General features: G+C 41.8%; 1 protein-coding gene across 2 annotated transcripts in view; it reads right to left on the bottom strand.

Annotated features, from left to right (window-relative positions):
- Nucleotides 1-19,000, bottom strand: part of ICE1 (interactor of little elongation complex ELL subunit 1) — a 39,167-nt gene extending 20,167 nt beyond the window's left edge. The window contains exons 1-12 of one of the 2 annotated variants that reach the window (XM_064443788.1): nucleotides 18,803-19,000; nucleotides 17,945-18,003; nucleotides 16,377-16,411; nucleotides 15,917-15,935; nucleotides 15,027-15,138; nucleotides 13,948-14,024; nucleotides 6,860-6,897; nucleotides 4,910-4,992; nucleotides 4,617-4,656; nucleotides 4,471-4,527; nucleotides 2,674-2,763; nucleotides 2,531-2,584 (exon numbers count right to left, since the gene is read on the bottom strand). In XM_064443788.1, the coding sequence (XP_064299858.1) occupies nucleotides 2,531-2,584; nucleotides 2,674-2,763; nucleotides 4,471-4,527; nucleotides 4,617-4,656; nucleotides 4,910-4,992; nucleotides 6,860-6,897; nucleotides 13,948-14,024; nucleotides 15,027-15,138; nucleotides 15,917-15,935; nucleotides 16,377-16,411; nucleotides 17,945-18,003; nucleotides 18,803-18,886 (748 nt within the window). In that variant the 5' untranslated portion in view covers nucleotides 18,887-19,000. Of the gene's footprint in view, nucleotides 1-2,530; nucleotides 2,585-2,673; nucleotides 2,764-4,470; nucleotides 4,528-4,616; nucleotides 4,657-4,909; nucleotides 4,993-6,859; nucleotides 6,898-13,947; nucleotides 14,025-15,026; nucleotides 15,139-15,916; nucleotides 16,300-16,376; nucleotides 16,412-17,944; nucleotides 18,004-18,802 lie in introns of those variants that run through there. The other variant, XM_064443786.1, reaches the window with a different exon arrangement.
- Nucleotides 19,001-21,224: the final 2,224 nt, after the last annotated feature.

Raw genomic sequence — 21,224 nt, 5'->3', positions numbered from 1 at the left:
CATAGAATCTCTTCTGGTTTACAGCAAAAGCTTACCTCTCTCAGCACAGTGACTGCAAACGTCTGGCAGTAGCTTCTGCACACTTCTCAAGGACAAACAGCATTATTTCTCTGATGAAAAGTCCCTCTACAGAAAGTTTCTAATGCCCTGCTGACAACCCTCGATTTTTCAACCTGTTTCCAATTATGTGAATTTCAGGATGTTTTATACACTAGCTATTCTTTAGAGCTACAGACAGTATTCTGTTTTTCGAGACAGCACATCCATACATCCCATCATATGAAACAAATAAGTAGGGTGAACACTGCATACCTGAAACTAAATGCGCAATGCTACACTATCTAAAAAGATGTTATCTTGAGAGATTTTCATATGGTCTTAGGGACAGAAAAGAGGTCTGCTTCCTAAATCACTCACATCCTATGGACTTTAATCTCAGGACCATAAAACATGCACAAATTATACGGGAAACAGTTTTCTGAAGTCTAAAAAACCAGCAATGTCTTATTAACCTTAGATTATGATCTAAGGCTATTGGTCTGATAGTCAACTGCAGGTACAGTCTACTTTATTACTGGCAGATTTGTAACAATATTACTAAGACCAAGCAAAAACGCTTCTAAACTAATTCAATTTAAATTAAGTTTGGAAAAACCTCATTGTCCTATGAGGCTTTCACAATGGCACATTTCTTGGAAAAAGCATGAATGCAAAGCCTGATGTGTCTCCTAGTTTTCATACATGAACATGTTCTTCAAGAAAGCCATTCAAAGTGGTGTCAACCTTGGTGGAACACAGAAGGCACTGACTGTAATGTGAAGCTTTGGATATTTTGCAGCACACTTGAGTGTACTAAGAAATCAGCCAAAGAGGTATCTTTCTGAAAGGCTAGATCCAGGCAGACAGATGAACTGACATTCTCTGGAAAAGATGCTTCACCAATATTACCATCAAGCTCATTTGCTCTCTAAGAGGAAACCGTTATAATATGGGACAAGAAGTTACGGCAAACTCATTAAGATCCCTTTTTTGCTAGAAGATTGCATCTGTAAGCATATGCATTTTGCTATTACAAAGCCAAGGTAATGGCCACTTTCATGAGAGGCAGAACAAGATGGCTGTCCTAGGCTTAAAGATGGAAAAAAACACAGCCAAAGCAACAGAAAGTAAGATGTATTTGTACGACATCTAGACGCTCCAACAAATGCAAAAGAGAGACTGACTGGAAGGAACTGTTATGGACAATTGTTTCCTTTTGTAAAAGTACTGTAGTTTCCTTGAGAAGATGTGACTAGGAAATCCAGGACAGGACTCCTGGAATATAGAGTTCCCTTTGTGGCAGATGGGATGACCCTAGAACGTGATACCCCTCTGAAATCACGCGTATTTCAAACTATTCACTTTCTTGTGCTTGTTCTTGTCATTTGATTGACCCTCAATCAAGAAATCAAATTCAGAATCTCAGGGAACAACTGTCTAGCTCAGTTTTGGAGCTGAAGCCACGAATCTGCTGCATTAAAATGGCGGGACCGAGGTTGATTAACTGGCTTATAAGCCAGTCCTTATATTTTGGCACCTCTTAAGTGGGTTCCACTGGAAACAATCTGAAACTAGATCCATTGGGATCCACATTGCTAGCAAACTGCCAGACTTAACAGGGTGGGGAGACAGGCTAGCAGTTTACCTTCAGAGCTCTTAATATGGCAGGGTAGTTATCCCAGACAGTATTTCTACAGCCTGAGTTACAGAAAACCAAAGTAGTAGAGAAAATAAAAGAAAAATGAAAGATTAATAAGCATACTCTGAAGAGACAACTACAGAAATACTAATGCAGTTTCAAGGCACCTATTATTCTTGAGGGCAGAAGGAAAATGATATCTGTTATGTGAAGTTAAAGCAGTTCAAGTTTGCTGTGAATGTGCATGTGGATAACTACTCAGATTATTTTTTATTATTATACTGAATATCAGATTACAAAATTAAAGCTATCACCAAATTATATATTTTGTTTCTCTGTATCATGAATACGAAAATTAATGCACCATTATCCATTATTCAAGCAGATATGAATGAAGAAAATGGTGGTAACAGCTTCTTAAATTTTACAGTCCAGCTATGTTACCATGTGTTTGTTTCAGACTAAAAAGAGCACTTGCATCCCGTAATTCACATTATATACTGCAGAGTTTATAATGAAATAATAATTAAGGTATCAACATGAAAGGTGAGTTTTGACTACTTAGAAATAGTCAAAGCAGCTGATGGTAAAATAATTCAATTTCTCAATTGCTGGAGCAGATTATAACAACTTTTGTTTAGATGGGCATTCCAGTTTACTTGGCTGTTCAAATGAATATTTGCAATTATTTCCAAGTACTCTAATCACATATGTACTTGATCAGGAATCACCAAGGAAAGTATTTAAGTCTGTCAAAAAGTGTTATGCAAACAGTACCCAACTTGATGGTATCCCAGTAGCACTAAGCTAATGCACTTGCAGATTAATAAATTCACATTTACTGGACCCTACCTTCTTTAACAGTCAGTCTTCTTTTTTCCGGCCATGCCGTATCCTGAACAGAAGCTAAAAAAAAAAAATATACCAATATTTATTTTTGGTCAGAAAAAAGAGACAGCTTCGAGAAAATGTCAAGACTTTGCATGCCATCTCACCCAAGACAGGATCATTTTCCTGATTCTCTCTTCTTCCAGTTGCACTGTTAATGCACGTCCAGAGTTCTTCTAGCAAGAGCTTTATTTTTTCTGTTAAAATAAATATTTTTATAAATTGAGGAAAACCTCAATTGCTCAGAGAGCTAAGAATTTATGTTTCTTTATTACTACAGAATAAAGACATGCCTACAACAAAATACAAAATAACTGCAACAAAAATTAAGTCCAAGGACAGAGAGCATTTTAGCTTCAGAGAGAGAAATGCCAGATGCCACTGAGGGAATGGATCCTGTATCAGCCATAGCCACACAGCAGACCGAAGGACAGCTGCAGAATGCTTTAGCTTTTCCTTTCCATAGTGAGGGTGGCAAAAAGTTGTAGCAGCTCCCAGAGTAAAATGTAAAAGCATATCAGAATGTAGCATTAGTGAAATTAAACAGCTTTCTAAAACAACTCAGGTGACATGAACGTAAATGGAGGAGAAAATCTTTTAGGAAGAAAGTATTTATATCACATCCTTTCTTTATCCCACTCAGTAGTGACTCATCTCATTCTTACCATGGACATTAAATTTATCTGAATTAATCACCACAACATTAATAGGCATTGTCTGGAGTCCTAACAGCACCATTGCTAGGTGATGCCAAACAACCCAGAACCAGAAGGGCAGGCGGAGAGGGAGAAACAGACCAAAAACTCGACAAAATACACAAGCACCTCACCTACTTATGCCAAAACTATCATCAGATTCAACAATCCGGAACTGAGACAATTGGGTTTGTGCCAATTCTGTAAGTCAAAGACCATGGCAAACTGCTAGTATTTTATGAAAAGACACATTAAAAAAACTCAACACATAGGAGGAAAACCTGCCAAATTTTGCATGACAGCTATTAACAACACTAACAATTTCTCATCAGTAATAAGACCTTGATGCTATTTGAAGCTCAAATTAGAGCTCAGATCTTAATTCTCCTGTTTTGCCATTAATTAAAAATTAAAGGATTAAATTGGGTATCAATTTAGTACAATCGAAAAGGCAGTAAAATATGCCAAGACACACAACAACTGACAAGGTCTACCTTTTTCAGGAAGTTTAATATTGGCAACAAACTTTATATAGAAATATTGCAAAGCAAGAAATAGAACAGGGAAGTTCTTCTTTTGCCTGAAAATTGCCTTCAGAATTTCTAAACAATTCAAGAATTATTTTAAAAGACTGCAAAAATCCAAAAAATAAATTTGCTTAAAGTTTGACCCTAGTACTTTAGAGAAGGTTTAGGAGTTTGCTCCATTACACAGTTAGATTCAGATAATTTGTAGCAGGTATTTTAGATCATTAAGGGGAAAAAGTCAACAGGATAAGGAACAACTATACATCCTAGATTTCCACTTGATTTACAGAGCCTGACACAGAAATTGGAGAAGACTAGACTCCTATGTTGTGTCTTATGCTTTGCACGTTTCATTTATGGTTTCATTGAGCTTCACAATGAGACTGTATTTTTCTCAGTGTTTGCATTTTGCTTTATAGTTGCACATCAACTGACTTCACACATGGATGGGGTAGACGAGTAATTTTAATGAATCGAGTATTTTCATTACTGCAAAACTGAAAATAGCAATCTACTACATTAATGTGGTACTACATTACTACAGCATAACATATTTGTATCAACCACATCTTCTCTTAGAGCATTTCTGTCAGTATCCTCTGTTTCCAAAAACACAACTCCAGTTGCAATAAATTCATACTGGTTGGTTCCACACAGAGAACGGTCTTGAAAAAAATCTTACCTTTGTCTATATCTGTTGTAAGATCTTCACTTGAACTCTGAGTCTCCGCATGCTTAACTATTAAAAAGAGGAGAGGGGGGAAAGGAAATGTTCAAATGGAACAATATCACATGTAAATCTGAAGGCAATCAAAGGTGAACCCTTACCTTTTCTGCACTTCTCTTTAAGTACACCATCAAGTTTTCCCTGTTAAAATTAAACAATATTAATTTTTCATGCCATACATAGTTTGAAAATCATCTACTCTCAATTAGCAAGAAATCTAAATCGATGTTTCAAAAGTCATGCTACAGCTGGAAAACCTCTACCTCATAAGGTGAACTGCTATGTTTAGTTACTCAATACCCATAACGTGTAATTTTACTATTTCAGTATCTCTGTTATTAGTAGCTTCCTTTTTTCCCCCAGGAATATATCTAAAAGACAAGGAAAGTCTTACTTGTGCCTTCTTTAGCTCCTTTTCAAGCTTTTTCTTCTCAGTTTTCAGTTGTCTGAAGTCCTGTGTATGCTTTGTTGCAGCCTCTTCATGAAAGAAAACCAATATTCAAGTTAAAAACTACAATATAAGAGACAAGTATTTTAAGTAGTATTGGTCACCAGTTTGCAAATCGAATTACAGAAAAAAAATCTACTGAAGTTATATTTTGGCTCACTAATACAGCTCATGCATGCAAGTATTTCATCTTCCACTGCACAATTACTGTTCTGAACTACTGAAATACATTTATTACTTTTCTCACTTACATGCAAGAATGAAGAGTGGCTGATATCGTAACGATACTGTACTGTAGAACAATATATACCAAGTGAAAAGGCGAATAAGAATGAGGTGCAATCGTTTTTACTGTGTTTCATTCTCTTACTTAAGAGAGGACTCAAGTTCAAAGGTGAAAACACCATAATGAACTGCATTAGAAAGATGTAGATAGCACTCAAGACTCATGAACAAAGAAGAGTACCTTATACTTTAACGTCTAACAGACACCAGGGAAGAGTGCAGATGGGTGGGAATAAAAAATACAGGGCAGGTAAGTGAGGACTGAATGTGAGGTTCCTTGGGAAATACTCAAGCAAGAGAGATACTTGAGAGAACTCCTGAGAGATCAGCTTGGTGACATACACAGACAACAGAGAAAAGATAGATGGAACTTGCCTGCTGATCAGATTAAGTCACAGAAGAGAGCATATGAAAAAAAAAAGAGCTTTAAAGGCACCTCAGATGGTAGGCTGACAAAAAACAATCATGGGAAAATTTCAGATTGACAAAAGATACCAGGCTAAAATACAGGGTCTGGGATATTTAAAGAACAGAGAAAATAATGTAACAGATAAACCAGTCACTCGAATTGGACCTAATGCAAACTATCTCACAGTATTTTGTTCTAGCTCTACCAGATTTCGAGTTTTTGGGGGCAAGAGGGTATAAAAACCTTGCTGCTACATAATGGAACTCCAAAATGCTCATCAAAATAAACATCCTGTACCTTACAGCAGGATTTGGGGGGTTTCTAACACTAAGATAAAAGTCACTCAGTTCACTGTACTTTAAACTGTGGTAAACACAGCTGTTAGTGTGCCATAAATGAAAATACCTGCCTTGCCAACTAACAGTACAGCTAGTTAAGTATCAGAATGCTTTATGCATATCCACCCTCTACTAGCAAAACATGAAAAACACAGTGCCATGAGGCAAGCACTTTAACTCTACTTAAAACCAAACCAAACCAAACCAACCAACCAAATGAAAAACCAATTGCCAGAATATTTAAAAATAAAAAAACATGTCAGGATTACTACATATTTAAATATGATTATGAACATGACTAGAAGACTCTTGCCAAGATTATTAGAATGCAGGAGCACGTGCCTATGAAAACAGGCTCATTGAAGTAGACTTAATTAGTGTGAGAGGAAAAAAAACAAAACAAAAAAAAAACTTCAGAAGGGAGCCAAGAGCAGCTTTCCTGTACCTACACGGAGGTATTAAGAAGATGGAGTAAGACTGTTCAGTGGTGTATGGTGGGAAGAAAAGACACATCAGGCATAAGTTGAAACAAAAGAGTTTCCAACTGGCTGTAACGAAAAGCTTTTTCACCAGGAAGACAGTCATGCAGTGAATCAAGTTGCCTGGACAGGCTGGGCAGACTCCATCCTTTGAGGTTTTCATAACCAGAAATTCCCTTCCAACTTCATTTATGCCATCTACCTAAGTTACTCAACAGAAAATATTGTGCAGGATGTAATTCAGAGACTAAGCACCACACATACTGCTGCCCTGCCTTGCTCCTTGGGGCCTCAGAGTTAGAAAGCTGCAATTACTTCTTTGGGTAAAAAAGGAATCAAAAGATGGAGTAGGATAACAGCACAGTAACACAATGTAGAAAGTTACCTTCAAGTTTCTTCACTTTTGTTTCCAGTTTCTTTCTCCTGTTAAAAAGAAGGCATTAATACATCATTTTTGTATAGAATTACATTGCATGAAAAGCTAGGAAAAAAAAATTCTAGCCATTTCAGAGAAAACACACCTCCTAGACCCAGCACCTGTGAGACCAATGTGTCCCTGAAGTTGAAAACTTAGATCAGTGGCATGTTGCTGACATTCTCATACAAACAGCTCTATCTGTTACAGAAGTAGAGTTTGCTCTTAAGAGACTCAGTCCGCTATTCCAGGTACATAAATACACCTACAGCTATAACCTGGAGTTACAAACAACGCAAGAAAACTGGCTTCCAGTTTTTGCATTTCTATGATGTAATGCAGACATGTTCGTTTTACTCTTAAAAAAAAAAATTAAGCCTTGCTTACAATCAGTAAGACCTAAGCAATGAGATAATCAGGAATAGCCTTCAGGATCACTTACGTCCCACAGCTTTTTGTTCAGATTATCCAGGTGTTTACTAAAACCAAACCAAAACCAAAAAAATTATGCATCCTGAACAATTTTGACTTCAGCATTTCCAACCCTACCTTATATGTAAAACATACACAGAACTGGAAAATCACAGAATCATTAAGGTTGGAAAAGGCCTCTAGGATCATCAAGTCCAACCGTCAGCCCAACAATACCATGTCTCCAAAACCATGTCCTGAAGTGCCACGTCTACACATCTTTTAAATACCTCCAACGACGGTGACTCCACCACCTCTTAGGGCAGCCTGTTCCAATGCCTGACCACTCTTTCAGTAAAGAAATTTTTCCTAATATCCAATCTGAACCTCCCCTAATGCAGCTTGAAGTAATTTCTTCTCGTTTTATGACTAGTAACTTGGGAGAAGAAACCGACAGCCACTTCACTACAACCTCCTTAAAAAAAATAAACACTTCTACTGTTTCCTTCTGTTAAATCCCAATATCCCAGAAATGAGAGGATGGTGAGGCAGGGGAGTGGCATTGTATGTAGTAAAGGAGCTGGAATGCACGGAGCTTGCAGTTGGCGATGGCACAGTTGACGGCTTCTGGATAACGATTACGGGACAGACAAATAAAGTGGATGTTGTCATGGCAGTCTATCGTAGACCACGCAGCCAGGATGATAACACTGACGAGTTACTATATAAGGAACTAAGGGATGCCTCTAAGTCACCTGCCCTTGTTCTTATGGGGGACTTCAACTTGCCAGATGTCAACTGGGAATACCACATGTCTGGGACAAACAGGTCCAGAAGGTTCCTAAACCATCTGTAGGACAACTTCTTGCTCAGGTACTAAGGCACCAACCAGGAATGATGCCTTCCTTGACTTGCTGTTTATTAACTGAGAGGGCCTTGTGGGTGAAGCAGCGATTGGTGGCTGCCTTGGCCACTGCGACCATGACGCAGCAAGTTTAAAATCTATGGTGACAGGAAGAAAGCTTCCAGCAAGACCTCAGCTCTGGACATGAGGAGAGCAGACTTCAGGTTGCTCAGGGAACTTCGTAAGGCCCCCTGGGAAAAAGTTTTTGAATGTCCTGGGGTCCATCAGTGCTAGTCACTTCTTAAGTACCACCTCCAAAAAACACAGGACCAAGCAATTCAAAAATGCAGGAAGTCAAACAGGTGAGGCAGAAGGTCATCTTCGCTGAGCAGGGATATTCTAGAAATAAGGCAAAACCAGAAAGTATATGGCCAGTGGAAGCAAGGTCAGGCGACATGGCAGGACTACAGAGATGCTGTTTGCCACTGCAGGGAGGAAATCCATGCGGCCAAAGCTCAATTGCAGCTGAAGCTGGCCATTACTGTGAGGGACAATAAAAAGGGCTTTTAAAAATATGTTAACTGAAAAACACAGGCCAGAAATAACATTGGCCTGTTACTTGATGAGCATGGTCACCACACAAACAGGGACATAGCTAAAGCAGAGATGTTTAATGCTTTCTTCGCCTCAGTCTTCAACACTGATGGTGGGCTCAGGGGCCCCTCTGGGCTACAGAACCATAAATGTGGGAATGGTAAACTCCCAATCAATGCTGAACTTGTGCAGGACTTGCTGTTCCAGCTGGATCCCTATAAGTCAATGGGGCCTGATGAAATTCATCCGAGGGTGCTTAAAGAGCTCACTGATGTCATAGTGAGACCTCTCTTAATGAGTTTTCAATGCTCTTGGGAATCTGGAGATGTCCCAGTTGACTGGAAGCTGGCAAATGTTGTCCCAGTCTTCAAGAAGGGCAACAGGGATGACCCCAATAACTACAGGGCTATCAGTCTCACTTCTGTGCCTGGTAAAATCATGGAGAAGATTATTCTGGGAGTTACTGTAAAACACCTGAAAGACAATGCAGTCACTGGTCCCAGCCTGCACAGGTTCACAAGGGGAAAGTCCTGCTTAACAAACTTAATTTCCTTCTATGACACGGTTAGCCACCTAGCTGACCAAGGGAAGCCAGTCAATGTAATCTTTTTGGATTTCAGTAAAGCTTTCCATACTGTCTCTCACAGTCTCCTCCTGGACAAAATGTCCAGCATGCAGCTGGATAAACACGTAATGCAGTGGGTGAGCTACTGGCTGATGGGTTGAACTCAGAGGGTCATAGTAAGTGGGGTTACATCAGGCTGGCAGCCAGTCACTAGTGGGGTTCCTCAGGGATCCATCTTGGGGCCAATGTCTTTAATGTCTTCATAAATGACTTAGATGCAGGACTGGAAGGAATACTAATTAAGTTTGCTGATGACACAAAATTGGAAGGAGCTGTTGACACTCTCAAGGGCAGAGACACTCTGCAGAGGGATCTAGACAAATTTGAGAGCTGGGCAATCACCAACCATATGAAGTTTAACAAGGGCAAGTGCCAGATTTTGCACCTGGGGCACGGCCACCTTGGATGCACATGCAGACTGGGGAATGAGAGGCTGGAGAGCAGTTCCGGGGAGAGGGACCTGGGAGTTCTGGTCAATGACGAGTTGAACATAAGCCAACAGCAATGCCCTGACAGTCAAGAGGGTCAACCGTGTCCTGGGCTGCAACAAGCGCTGCATTGCAGCCAGTCAAGGGAGATGATTGTCCCGCTCTGCGCTGGTGCAGCCTCACCTTGAGTACTGTGTGCACTTTTGGGCACTACAGCATATTAAGAATATAAAGCTACCAAAGAGTGTCTGGAGTAGGGCCATGAAGTTGGTGAAGGGTTTAGAGGGGAAGCCTTGTAGGAACAGCTAACATAACTTGGTTTATTCAGCCTGGAGGAGACTGAAGGGAGACCTCATTGCGGTCTACAGCTTCCTCAGAAGAGGAAGAGGGGGGCAGGCACTGATCCCTTCTTTCTTGTGCCCAGTGATAGGACACGAGGAAATGGAATGAAGCTGCATCAGAGAAGTTCCAACTGGGCATTAGGAAAAGGTTCTTCACTGAGAAGATGGTCAGTCTGAACAGGCTCTTCAGGGAAGACAGGCACCAAGCCGGCCAGAGTTCAAGGAGCATCTTAACAGTGCTCTTAGTCATATGGTTTAGTTTTAGGTAGTCCTATGAGGAGCAGGGAGTTGGACTTGATAAGCCTTACAGGTCCCTTTCATCTCAAGAAAGAATTTCTATGATACAAACAACTAAGAATCTGAATAACCAGACAGCCACTAAATGGCAACATTTATCATTGCAATATTTACAGACAAAATAGTTACTGTTACAGGTGCAGTAGTACGCTAATTTAATCAACACATGCAATTACATGAAGAAAATAGGTAGGCATTAAAATCTAGTAATTCACAAAAAGCAAGGTTTCTAGATGATGCATTTGGACAGAACTCTTATGCTATGCGAGTCAAGTTCCCAGCTAATCTTTGAGATGCATGCACAACTGTCACAACACAGCTGACAGAAAGCTATGCTAACAGAAGTTGCATTCGGAAGCAAAATACGTACAGTATTACAATCTACCCAAACTACAAAAACCATAACATGGTTATATTTGTAATACTCAAAAGTTGAAAAATATAACTACAATACAATATAAATACAATACAATAAATACAAAATTTTGAGTGCTTCTTTCAAAGCTTGACTGTAGATTTCATACCTACAACCTTCTCCACAGTGGACATGCGTGTGTGTCTCAAGTTATCACACTTCTTATAAGCTCAGAATTTGGTAACTGCTATCCTTGTAAATATTCAAAACTCAACTAGACAAGGCCCTGAGCAACCTAACTTTGATGCTAGCTCTGAATGGCAGATTGGACCAAAGGACTTGACAGATAATTTTTGACCTAAATTATTTTACAGTAACTGTAGATTAACATTCATTTTTATGAACAATTCACTAGAATTCTGCTTCTGAGGAAGCTCAGCTCTCAAATTACTGAACTCATGTGACCTACTGCTTAAAATGGCCTCAACATCAAAGGTATGTAAAATAGCTACAACATCACAGAACGGTTGAGGTTGGAAGGAACCTCTGGAAGTTATCTTGTTCAACCCACCCTGCTCAAGCAGGGCCACCTGGAGCTCACTGCCCATGACCATGTCTAGATGGATGCCAAATATCTCCAAGGACAGAGAGGCCACCACCTCCCTGAGCAACCTGTGCCAGTGCTCAGTCACCCTCACAGTAAAAAAAGAGTGTGTTTCCTGATGTTCAGAGAAACCTCCTGTGCTTCAGTTTGTGCCCACTGCCTCCAGCCCTGTCACTGGGCACCATGGAAAAGAGCTGGCTCTGTCCTCTTTGCACCATTCAGGTATTTATAGCCACTAATGAGATCTCCCTGAGCCTTCTCATCTCCAGACTGAACAGTCCCAGCTCTCTCAGGCTTTCCTCAACGGAGGGATGCTCCAGTCCCTTCATCATCTTCATAGCCCTTCACTGGACTCTCTCCATTATGTCCGTGTCTCTCTTGTATTGGGGAGCCCAGAACTAGACCCAGTACTCCAGGGGTGGCCTCACCAGTGCTGAGTAGAGGGAAAGGAGCACCAGCCCACCAGCAATACTTTGCTTAATGCAGACCAGGATACTGGTAGCCTTCTTTGCACAAGGGTACATCACTGGCTCATGTCCAGCTTGGTGTCCACCAGGACCCCCAGGTCCTTTTCTGCCAAGCTGCTTTCCAGCTGGGTGGCCCCCAGCATATACTGGTGAGTGGGGTTATTCCTCACCAGCTGCAGGACTTTGCACCTATACATGAAATACATGCAGTCTGGTGGAAGAAGTGACAACCACCAGCAACAGCAATGCTAGTGGGCTTCTACAGTCTAATGGATGATAGTGTCTTGCTGCTGTGCTTTGAGTACTGGATGTTTCACAAGCCATGTAAAGATACTAAGATATTTGAGAGATGCTCCAGTCCCTTGATCACCTCCGTTGCCTTCTGTTGGACTCTCTCGTACTGACGAGCCCAGAACTGGACACAGTACTCCAGCAGTGGCCTCACCAGTGCCGAGTAGGGGGGAACAACCACCTCCCTCGACCTGCTGGTAACATCAAAATAGCTTAGGAACACCAAAGTTTAAAATGATAACCAGTTTACAAGTGTGATGGTTTTGGCTGGGATAGAGTTCATCATCTTCACTGTAGCTAGTATGGCGCTATGTTTTAGATTTGTGCTAAAACCAGTGTTGATAAGGCAGGGATGTTTTAGTTCTTGCTAAGTGGTGCTTACACTAGCCAAGGACTTTTTCAGCTCCCCATGCTCTGCTGGGTGCACAAGAAGCCAGGAGGGGAGGGGACACAGCCAGGACAGCTGACCCCAACTAACCTACGGGATATCCCACACCATATGACATCATGCTCAGCATATAAAGCTGGGGGAAGGAGGAAGGGGGGACATTCAAAGTGATGGTGTTTCTCTTCCTAAGTAACTGTTACGCATGATGGAGGCCTGCTTTCTTGGAGATGGCTGAACACCTGCCTGCCCATGGGAAGTGGTGAATGAAATCCTTGGTTTGCTTTACTTGCATGTGTGGTTTTTGCTTTATGTATTAAACTGTCTTTATCTCAACCCACAAGTTCTCACTTTTACTCTTCCAAACCTCTCCCCATCCCACTGGGCGGAGTGAGTGAGAGGCTGTGCGGTGCTTAGCTGCTGGCTGGGGTTAAACCATGACAAGGAAGGACATAAGGAGTCACCAGCGGGAGTCCCATTGGGATGTGTGTTAGAACACATCAGAAACAAAAGCTTACTACAAAAAGCAGCAGAAGGGTCTTAGAATTCCAAGCAACTAGAGAGCAACCATTGGTGTTGATAAATGCAAAATGATGCACACAGAGAAATATAACCACAACTACAAACTCACAACTCCCAGTTGTATATTAACTGGTTCCCTTTTGAGACCATAAGTACCTTTCCATACAATACTGAGAAGTCACAGTTCTCTGATACAGGTGATTTAGAGGCTAGGAGTATAACAGGGTTAAAAAGCCTCTCTTCATTAGAAAGTCCATCAAGATCAGTAAAGCATGATAACACACACATATGCTCGAGGCAAGGAAGTCTTTGAGTGACTGGTTACTGAAAGAACGAACTTTGGGAATTATCAAGGCACAGCTTCACAATATTCTGTACTATGGGAGCAAAAATGGCTTCTGCTTTTCTGGTGCCAAATTCTTCCCGATCATTTCCAAGCACAGTGGACAGTTCAGGGCTTGCTGAGCCATTTCTTTAAAACCAATTATTTTAAGGACTGATTTTAAGTGAAGGTCACTTTGACAATATCATTTATACATTAGCCACAGAGACTTATCAGCACAACAGATATGGACAGCAATAGCAAAGCCAAGACTAAGAATCACTAAAAACTGGAGAAACTACAGCTTCTTCTCTAATCTTATCCTGTTCTTAAAAACCTTCACTAAGCCACCAAAAGCCATTTCGAGACAGGATAATAATTAAAATAATTCTACCTTTCAGAGTGCTTGTTACAAAATTTAAGACCATCCTTCCATCAAGTCCCTGTTCTCAGAACATATAAGCATAAAAATTTTAGCAACATGGGAAGCATAACTAGGTAATGTACAAGTCCAAGTTCTGGAAGAGAAAGACGGGGAAAGAAAGTTTGTGAAACAAAGAAGCATCACTCACGCAGCATCACTGTTTACTATTTCTTCTTTAATTTTAACATACTCCAGTTGACTCTCCCGATAAATCTTGAGAGAACTCTGTGGAGAAGGAAAGCACAGTTCAAATATATCCTTACTGAGGGGGGGGAAATAAAATAGATGACAGACACTTTACCTATTCTAATGAAAACAGTGTATAGCCAAAAAAGTATATTCAGTGAGAAAGCAAGTTTGAAAAGTCAGGTTATTCTTTTTCTTTAAAGGCAAAAATTGTAACAAACAAACAAATTAATAAATCACTAGCTATCTATCTTTTGAGGATGTGCCTCCAACACATATCTGGACAGGAACCCAAGGCTGAAGTCAAGAGCACAACTATTATATACGATACATACAATCCCGCTTCTTCCGAAAAAGTGCCATCATGACATCAGCTACTAATGCTTTCTGAGGGAAGAAGTTTTAAAAAAATGAGTCGTAACATAGAAGAAAAACTTGGTACGGTGCCAAGACACATGTTAATATCTTGTACCTGCATGAAAAAACTACAAGAAAGAAGGTGGGGTATTTTTTGCAGAAATAATAGTTAATGTCTAGAAAATACGTATATTTAGGCCATTTGAACAGTCAAAAAGCTTTTCTTCTGTAGACTACTTGTCAGCTAAGAGATGGGAGACAAATTAGGAATAAACTCAAGTAGTTAATAATGAACAAGCATAGGTTCAAAATGGTAACAGAAGCAAAATCCTATTCTGTACAGACCCTCTTTATAACTTGTACTACTAAAAAGGTACAGCGAGTTCAGTGATCTAATAAGATCAGAACAGAAAACCAAAGGAATTTGAATATATCTTCCTTCCTTCCTAAATAAGGAAATAAAACCCAAGTAATCTGATCAAAAATCATGGGAACTACAAAAGCCTGAACTTTTTGCCTATCTGAAACCTGCTGCCTTTGAATTAAGTTCACCTAAATCAAAGATGCCTGTCCCAATGAGCTGGAAACAACTGGGCTCATTAAAGCCTGCTTCAGTAAGATGAACATTAAATATATAAATTTCGAACAGAAGAAGTGCAAGTTATTTAAAGCGTACAAGCACACCTTTTTCTCCTCCAGCTCTGCTTTCAAGGAACCCAACTCTTCCTGGCACTTTTCCAGAGGCAGGATTTTCTGCAGCATCTGCTCCACTTGGCAACGAAGTGCAGAGATCTCTCTGAAACAGGAAGTGTAATTAAAGAAAAAGTTGCCAAAAAACCATGGATACTTTCAAACTCAATGTTCTGATTGTTCAGGCAAGTGTCTGAGAATTTTGCTTTCCCCTATGGAAAAGTGCTGAGAGACATACCCAAAAAGCTTTTGAGAGTCTAAGTGTTCTCATTTTTCCATCCAACATTTTACATTCAAAGAAAATTCGAGATCTGACTTAAAAACATTAAGCTGAGCCTAAAGCTAGATGCAAGCAGATGGCATGTGCCACACAGGAGCACTGCCCAGCTGCCTACACTGAAGTGCCAGGAATAAGTGTCTCACATAGGTAGAGCCTTGAAATAAGAGCAGAGTCCAACTGTGGGATTTTTCAGCAGGCAGGATGGAGTCTTTAAAGATTATATGCTGCCTCTTCCTCTATAATCAAGCAGAGTAAGCAAGGGCACACAGCCACAACTCTTCACACAAATAGGGCTGCCCCAAATATGTTTACATTTAACCACCACCAAAACATGAGCTCTGCACCTCCACTTGGTCACCTTAGACTCTTACATAACACAGGGCCAGGAAAGAACTTCAGATGAGTATCATAGAAGTAGGACAGATTTTCCTCCTCATCAAGGGTATCTTTGCTAACTATGGCTTAGGAAGCATGGTAAAAGAAAGGACCATATTAAAAGCTCAGCCTAGACCCAGGGCTGTTGCTATTACAACATCAGACTCCTAAAACTGTCCAAGACACAAAGAACGTAGCATCTTCAGTAAATAGCTTAAATCAAACTTACCGTTCTGCAAATTGAAGCTGTACTCTCTCGTTAAGGCAGAAATTAAACAGTTTATCAAACGTCCTTAAGTATATTTCAATCCAATCACCACTTGCAACGAAACATCCAGTGAAGACTTGCGCACAGAAAACATCAGACTTGCAGAACTAAGCGTTTAATTGAAACATTTCAATATTTGAAGTGAATTAGCAGAGCTTCTTCTGTTACATGAAAAAACTTGAGTCATTCTCAGCAACACAGATTTAAAATAGTCCATATTAAGCATATATTAGACACAGTCAGATCTTGAGTGGATAGGTTTAATTCCAAACCCTATTTTCTTTACAAAGCCTAACCAGTCTGTTCTTTATTAGAGGCATCATCTCTTAACTTAAACCTTAAATAAAAAGTGTCAAGCCCTCTTATAAGAAATATTGATATACTAATTCTCTAAGAATACTGAGAGAAAAGTAAAGGATATCAGTGCATTTTTGTTGATACTCTGTCAGCAAACGACTGCAAGAAAAAAACCAAAAAGACATTAATCATTTTCTCACCCGGTTTTGAGAATCATGTCTTAGGATACCTTTCCTTTTGTTTTATAGATAAATACAGAAAGTGTAAGATCGGTTTGCATTTTCTGATAGTAGTCAATATAACCCTTTTGTTTCATTAAGCCATTCAAACCTCAAATCAGGCTGCTTTAAAATATAAAAGAAATCCCAACTAGCAATTACATGAATTTGTAGCCATTAACTATTTGCAGCTTAAAAAAACCAAACCAAAATCATTATTTACATAAAGAACGTAATATACATATAATAAAAAAGATACATAAAATCACAAAATCCTAGTTCCCAAACTTAAAAGGTTTCCCTAGGAGAGAACAAAGAAATGCAAGAAAAACAGTTCAAAAGACTCTAAAAGGCTTTCATCTTTATACTGTTCTCCCAACAGCCATAAGAGGGTAACACTTACTCTGATCCAAGGTGTACAGTGGACCATGGGACATCACCGAGGAAAGCTATTCTCCTTTCCTCAAATATTATGGTTTTTAAGAATGGAGAGAAGAAGGGACAGAAAGAAATACCATGGCAGTTCCTCCAATACAGACAGAGCTGCATTACTTTCTCTTGCAATAGTTAAGAGTAATCAAGTAAGGCAAAAAAGAAAGGAGCTGAGCTGCAAGTAGTTAAAGGAGAGGTAACTCCAATGAGAAATGTACGCACTGGCAGAGAGAAGGAGGACATGGAGTTTGGAGGTAGGAAAAGGAATCTATGGACACAGAGCAAATGAGCTTTGAAGAAAAGTATTCCAGTCAAGACACTGAGGGCTCTCTTAAGTACTTTTTGGAAACCAAAATGCAGAATTGGAATCCAGATTCACTAAAGCCAGACTGACATGCATCTGGGAAAGGGTACGTGAGAAATAAACCACTACAGTTAGGAGACATAGCAAGGATATTAGGCCACAGTGTGGAGGTAAATATAACGTCTCAATACCTTATTCCATACAACCATATGTTGATGGTTATTGAGAAGAAGGGGAAGCAATCACAGAAGAGAAAGCAAACTATGAGAACCATTTTAGAACCTTACTGTCCTGACTGACGTTCAGCCTCACTTTTCCTATTCTGATAGTTAATCCCAACAGCACTTCACACCTTAAAGCTCGATTAAGTTCTGTTGAAAAGGTTCGTATGCACCTGTGCTCAACTTTTAGTTCTCATACTATATTCTTCACAACAGATAAAATGAAATCTCCTCAAAGAGCTGTTTATGCTAGTATTTGTAATAACATATCAGCTATTATAGCTACACAAAATAGCCCTGCTTTACTACCATTACACACAGATGTTCCAGGGCATAAATTAAACAAGTCTTACAGTCTAGATTTAGGAACTGTTCGTGAAAACTTTGCTCTCACTTTGAGGAGAATTTAGTTTTGTGCAATAACAAATACCTACATTCCATAAAATGCATTTGCTTCAAGAACTTAAATGCAATAAAAAACAAACCATAAAAAAAACACTTGTACAATTGTACTTACTCTCCATCAATCATTTTTTGCTTCAGTGCAATTAATGCGGCTACATATTCATTTATATTCTGTAAGGAAGAGTCTCAAGTTGGTAAAGAAGTTTCACCCCAAAAGCCAGCACTACAATAAGCCCAAAACTGATTGCTAGTGTTCTACACAATACAATAATCTGTCTTCTTTTTTTCAGTTCTCTTAGTGACCAGGTTACTAATTCACCAAAAATATACAAATACATACAGATAGTGCAGGCTCCACAAGACAACATGCATGCTTAGATAAGGCTTTACTGCAAAAGCTCTCCAAACTTTGCTTTACAGTAGATTACATACTAAAATCCCCGTAACTTTTTCTCTCAAAATCAAATTAAGCTTTGGCATAGTATTACACCAAGCGGCACCTGGCTCATCTGAGCCGGCAGATTTCCCCGATTCTCAGCCCAGGCTCGTTCTAATCGTGTCCCCAAACCTCCTCTGACCTCTCGGCAGGGCCCTCCCCTCATTTCAGGGGGAAACAAACACAGGCCGAAGCCCTACGCTACAAGCTGAGGCGAACTGAGACACCCCTCCCGCGGCACCGAGGCGAACTCAAAAGGATACGCCTGGGAACGCACTAGCGGATCCCGCTCGTCACGTCGCGCAAACACGACATACTTTTCCGCCTCTCGCCCGGCCAACGCTCGCCACCGATGTTCCTTTCACGGACCCCGTTTGCCCCGTTCGCATCCCGAGCTCCCGCTGCAGCGGGAGCGGCGCCGGCGCGCCCCGCCCGCCCGCCCGCGCCCCAGGGCGGCCCCGCCGCCACTTTCTGAAGCAGCCATCGCCCCGTCCCGGGCACTGCGGCGCCGCAGGGGCGGCGGCCCCTCGCTACCTGCTGGAGGACGCCGCAGTTCGCGCAGGCCGTGGCGGCGGCGGCAGTCCCGGCCGGTGGCGGCGGGGTCTCTCCTGGCATCATAGTGACCGGGGCCGCGCCGTGGGGCCCCGCACCGGCCCCGCTGCCCGGCGGCGCCCCGTGCACCCACGCGCCTCCCTCCGCCCGGCCCCGGCCCCGGCCCCGGCAGCGGCGCGGGGGCGCAGCCAACGCCCGTCAGATGCCGCGCCGCCGCCTCAGCGAGGACCCAGCTCGCCTTCACCTCCCCGAGGGTGGCCCCATTGCTGCCTGACTAGTGGCGGCGGGAAAGGCGGCAGCGAGGCGCTCCCTGCAGAGGGCAGGGGTTGAAAGCGCCCGGTAAGCACCCGCCGCCTCGGCCCGCTGGAGGGAACGACGGCTCCCGCACCTGCCACGCTCCTCCACAACTACTTTTTTTTTTTTTTTTTTTTTTTAAAAATCGCACGGGCGCTGCTGCCGTCTCGGCGCAGGCGCGGCCTCGGGCAACTCTTCCCGCCTGGTGCGCGGGGCGCGCACGCTCGGCGGGGCGGGGCCGAGCTGGGCCGGCTCGGGGTCGGTGGGCTGTGGCCCCGGTGCTGGGCGCCGGGCCGGGCCTAGCCCCCTCTTCTCCCCTCCGCGTGCTCCCCCGCGGCCGCCGGCGAGCTGGAGCTGCCAACTGGGCACGGCCGTCCCCGGCTCTTGCGGCTCCCCGGCAGAACCAGTTCCTAAAGCGGGAGCGTAGCGGTACAGCTCCCTCGGACGGTGCTGTGTGGGGCGTTTCGTTCCCGGCAAGGGATCGAGCTTTTCACTTCATCCAAGCACTCGTAACCGGATTTCTAAGGGCAATATTTAGCATCACTTGTCATCATCATGACTGCCTGCATCTATCACTTGCACAACATATGAAGTGGTAGAGCGAGCTAGGAGAAGACTTCATGCATTGCAGGCCATGCCTTTGGTCGCTTAGAGCAACAGAAGTTAAGGTAATAACTGCTGGCTGTGTTATTCCACGCTGTGTTTCTGTTGGGGTATGGTCCCATAGCGTTATTTCCACAGCAATCATTCAGTATCTAATACACAGGATCGAAGGTTGCACACAGTGTGAATTGGTTTCTGGGCGTTGTTATTTTTTCTATCCAGCTCACGCTGTTGGACTTTACTGAATGTTTTTTGTGCAGTTCCTGCTGTAACCAGGGTGATGAAGTTAACCAGCCATGGTTGCTGCTGTACTATCCAACTGAACATTAAGTCTGGGGACAATCGGTATTTTGATTTGTATCTGTACAATCTTTGATCTGTATTTAGTCATTAGTGCGAATGAAACAATAGACAATGTGTTTCTGTCAGAACCTCTCTTTTAAGGCTCAAAACTTAATTTTTGGGTCCAAACCTCTGTTTTAAGAATTAAATCCTCACTTTTAGGTAGCAATGATTTAGGGAATAAATAGTTAAACGTTACTATTGCAATCTAGTGTAGCTCAACAAATGCTGGGGCCCGGAGCCAAACTTTAGCCAGGATAATGGGGTAGCCTTAACAGGAACAGCCTGCACCATGACTAAAACTTGTTGCTTTGGGGGAGTCAGAAAGGCTTCAAGATAAGTGCCTAAACAAAGTCACGATGACATTTGACCTTAAGAAAAGCAGATGTACGGAGCCATAAAGATAAGGAACTGCAGAGCAAACGCTAAACCAGAACAGACCACCCCTCAAGGACAGTATATACGTAATCTCAGAACTGAGTTTGCACTAAAGCAACGGTTAACTACCGGACACAGTGAGGAAGAGTATATCCTTCATCCAGGGACCCTGAGACACCAACAGTCATGGCAAATGACATTTGCATATGATGATGAATATGTATATTATCAGAAAACTAATGAATATATACATAGAACATGTACTTAACCTGCACAATTAGATCTGAGGGTGTGCACGTTAGGAGGAGTGATCCCTCGTGCATCTGGCGCCATGAATAAAGAATGCCTGTCTTTTGACACTACATTGGTGTTACGAGGTTTATTCCCGATGTTGGTGACACTGCTGCTTATACAACTTTTAGTCTACCTGAAACTTTCTCTGGCTCAGAGTTTATCTGGGTGCTTCAAATTGCTTTTGCACGCTTGTCTCCTGAGTAGTTTGTATATGTTCCTCAGAGGAGTCACTCTTCATCTCTAGATGGGCAGAGCCACGTTAAATCTTCCTTCTCACTAACAGTAGTGCATACAGCTGCATGGTTAACTGGACCTTGGTTAAGACATTGACACTTGTAACTCCTATGCAAGTGCTAGGATCAAGCAGAACGTTTCAGGCTTTCCAGTCTCACTACTTTGAGAGCTTTACAACAATATAATAAAATACTCATTAGAGCAGGAGTAGAGTTTAAGTGACAGTGCCACTGGAACGAATCACTCCCTCTGGAATGAG

This window comes from Phalacrocorax carbo, chromosome 2 (genome assembly GCF_963921805.1).
Source record: "Phalacrocorax carbo chromosome 2, bPhaCar2.1, whole genome shotgun sequence".
Taxonomy (NCBI): Eukaryota; Metazoa; Chordata; class Aves; order Suliformes; family Phalacrocoracidae; genus Phalacrocorax; species Phalacrocorax carbo.
Note: the sequence above shows the minus strand (reverse complement) of the source record. Positions and strands in the feature narration are given on the sequence as shown.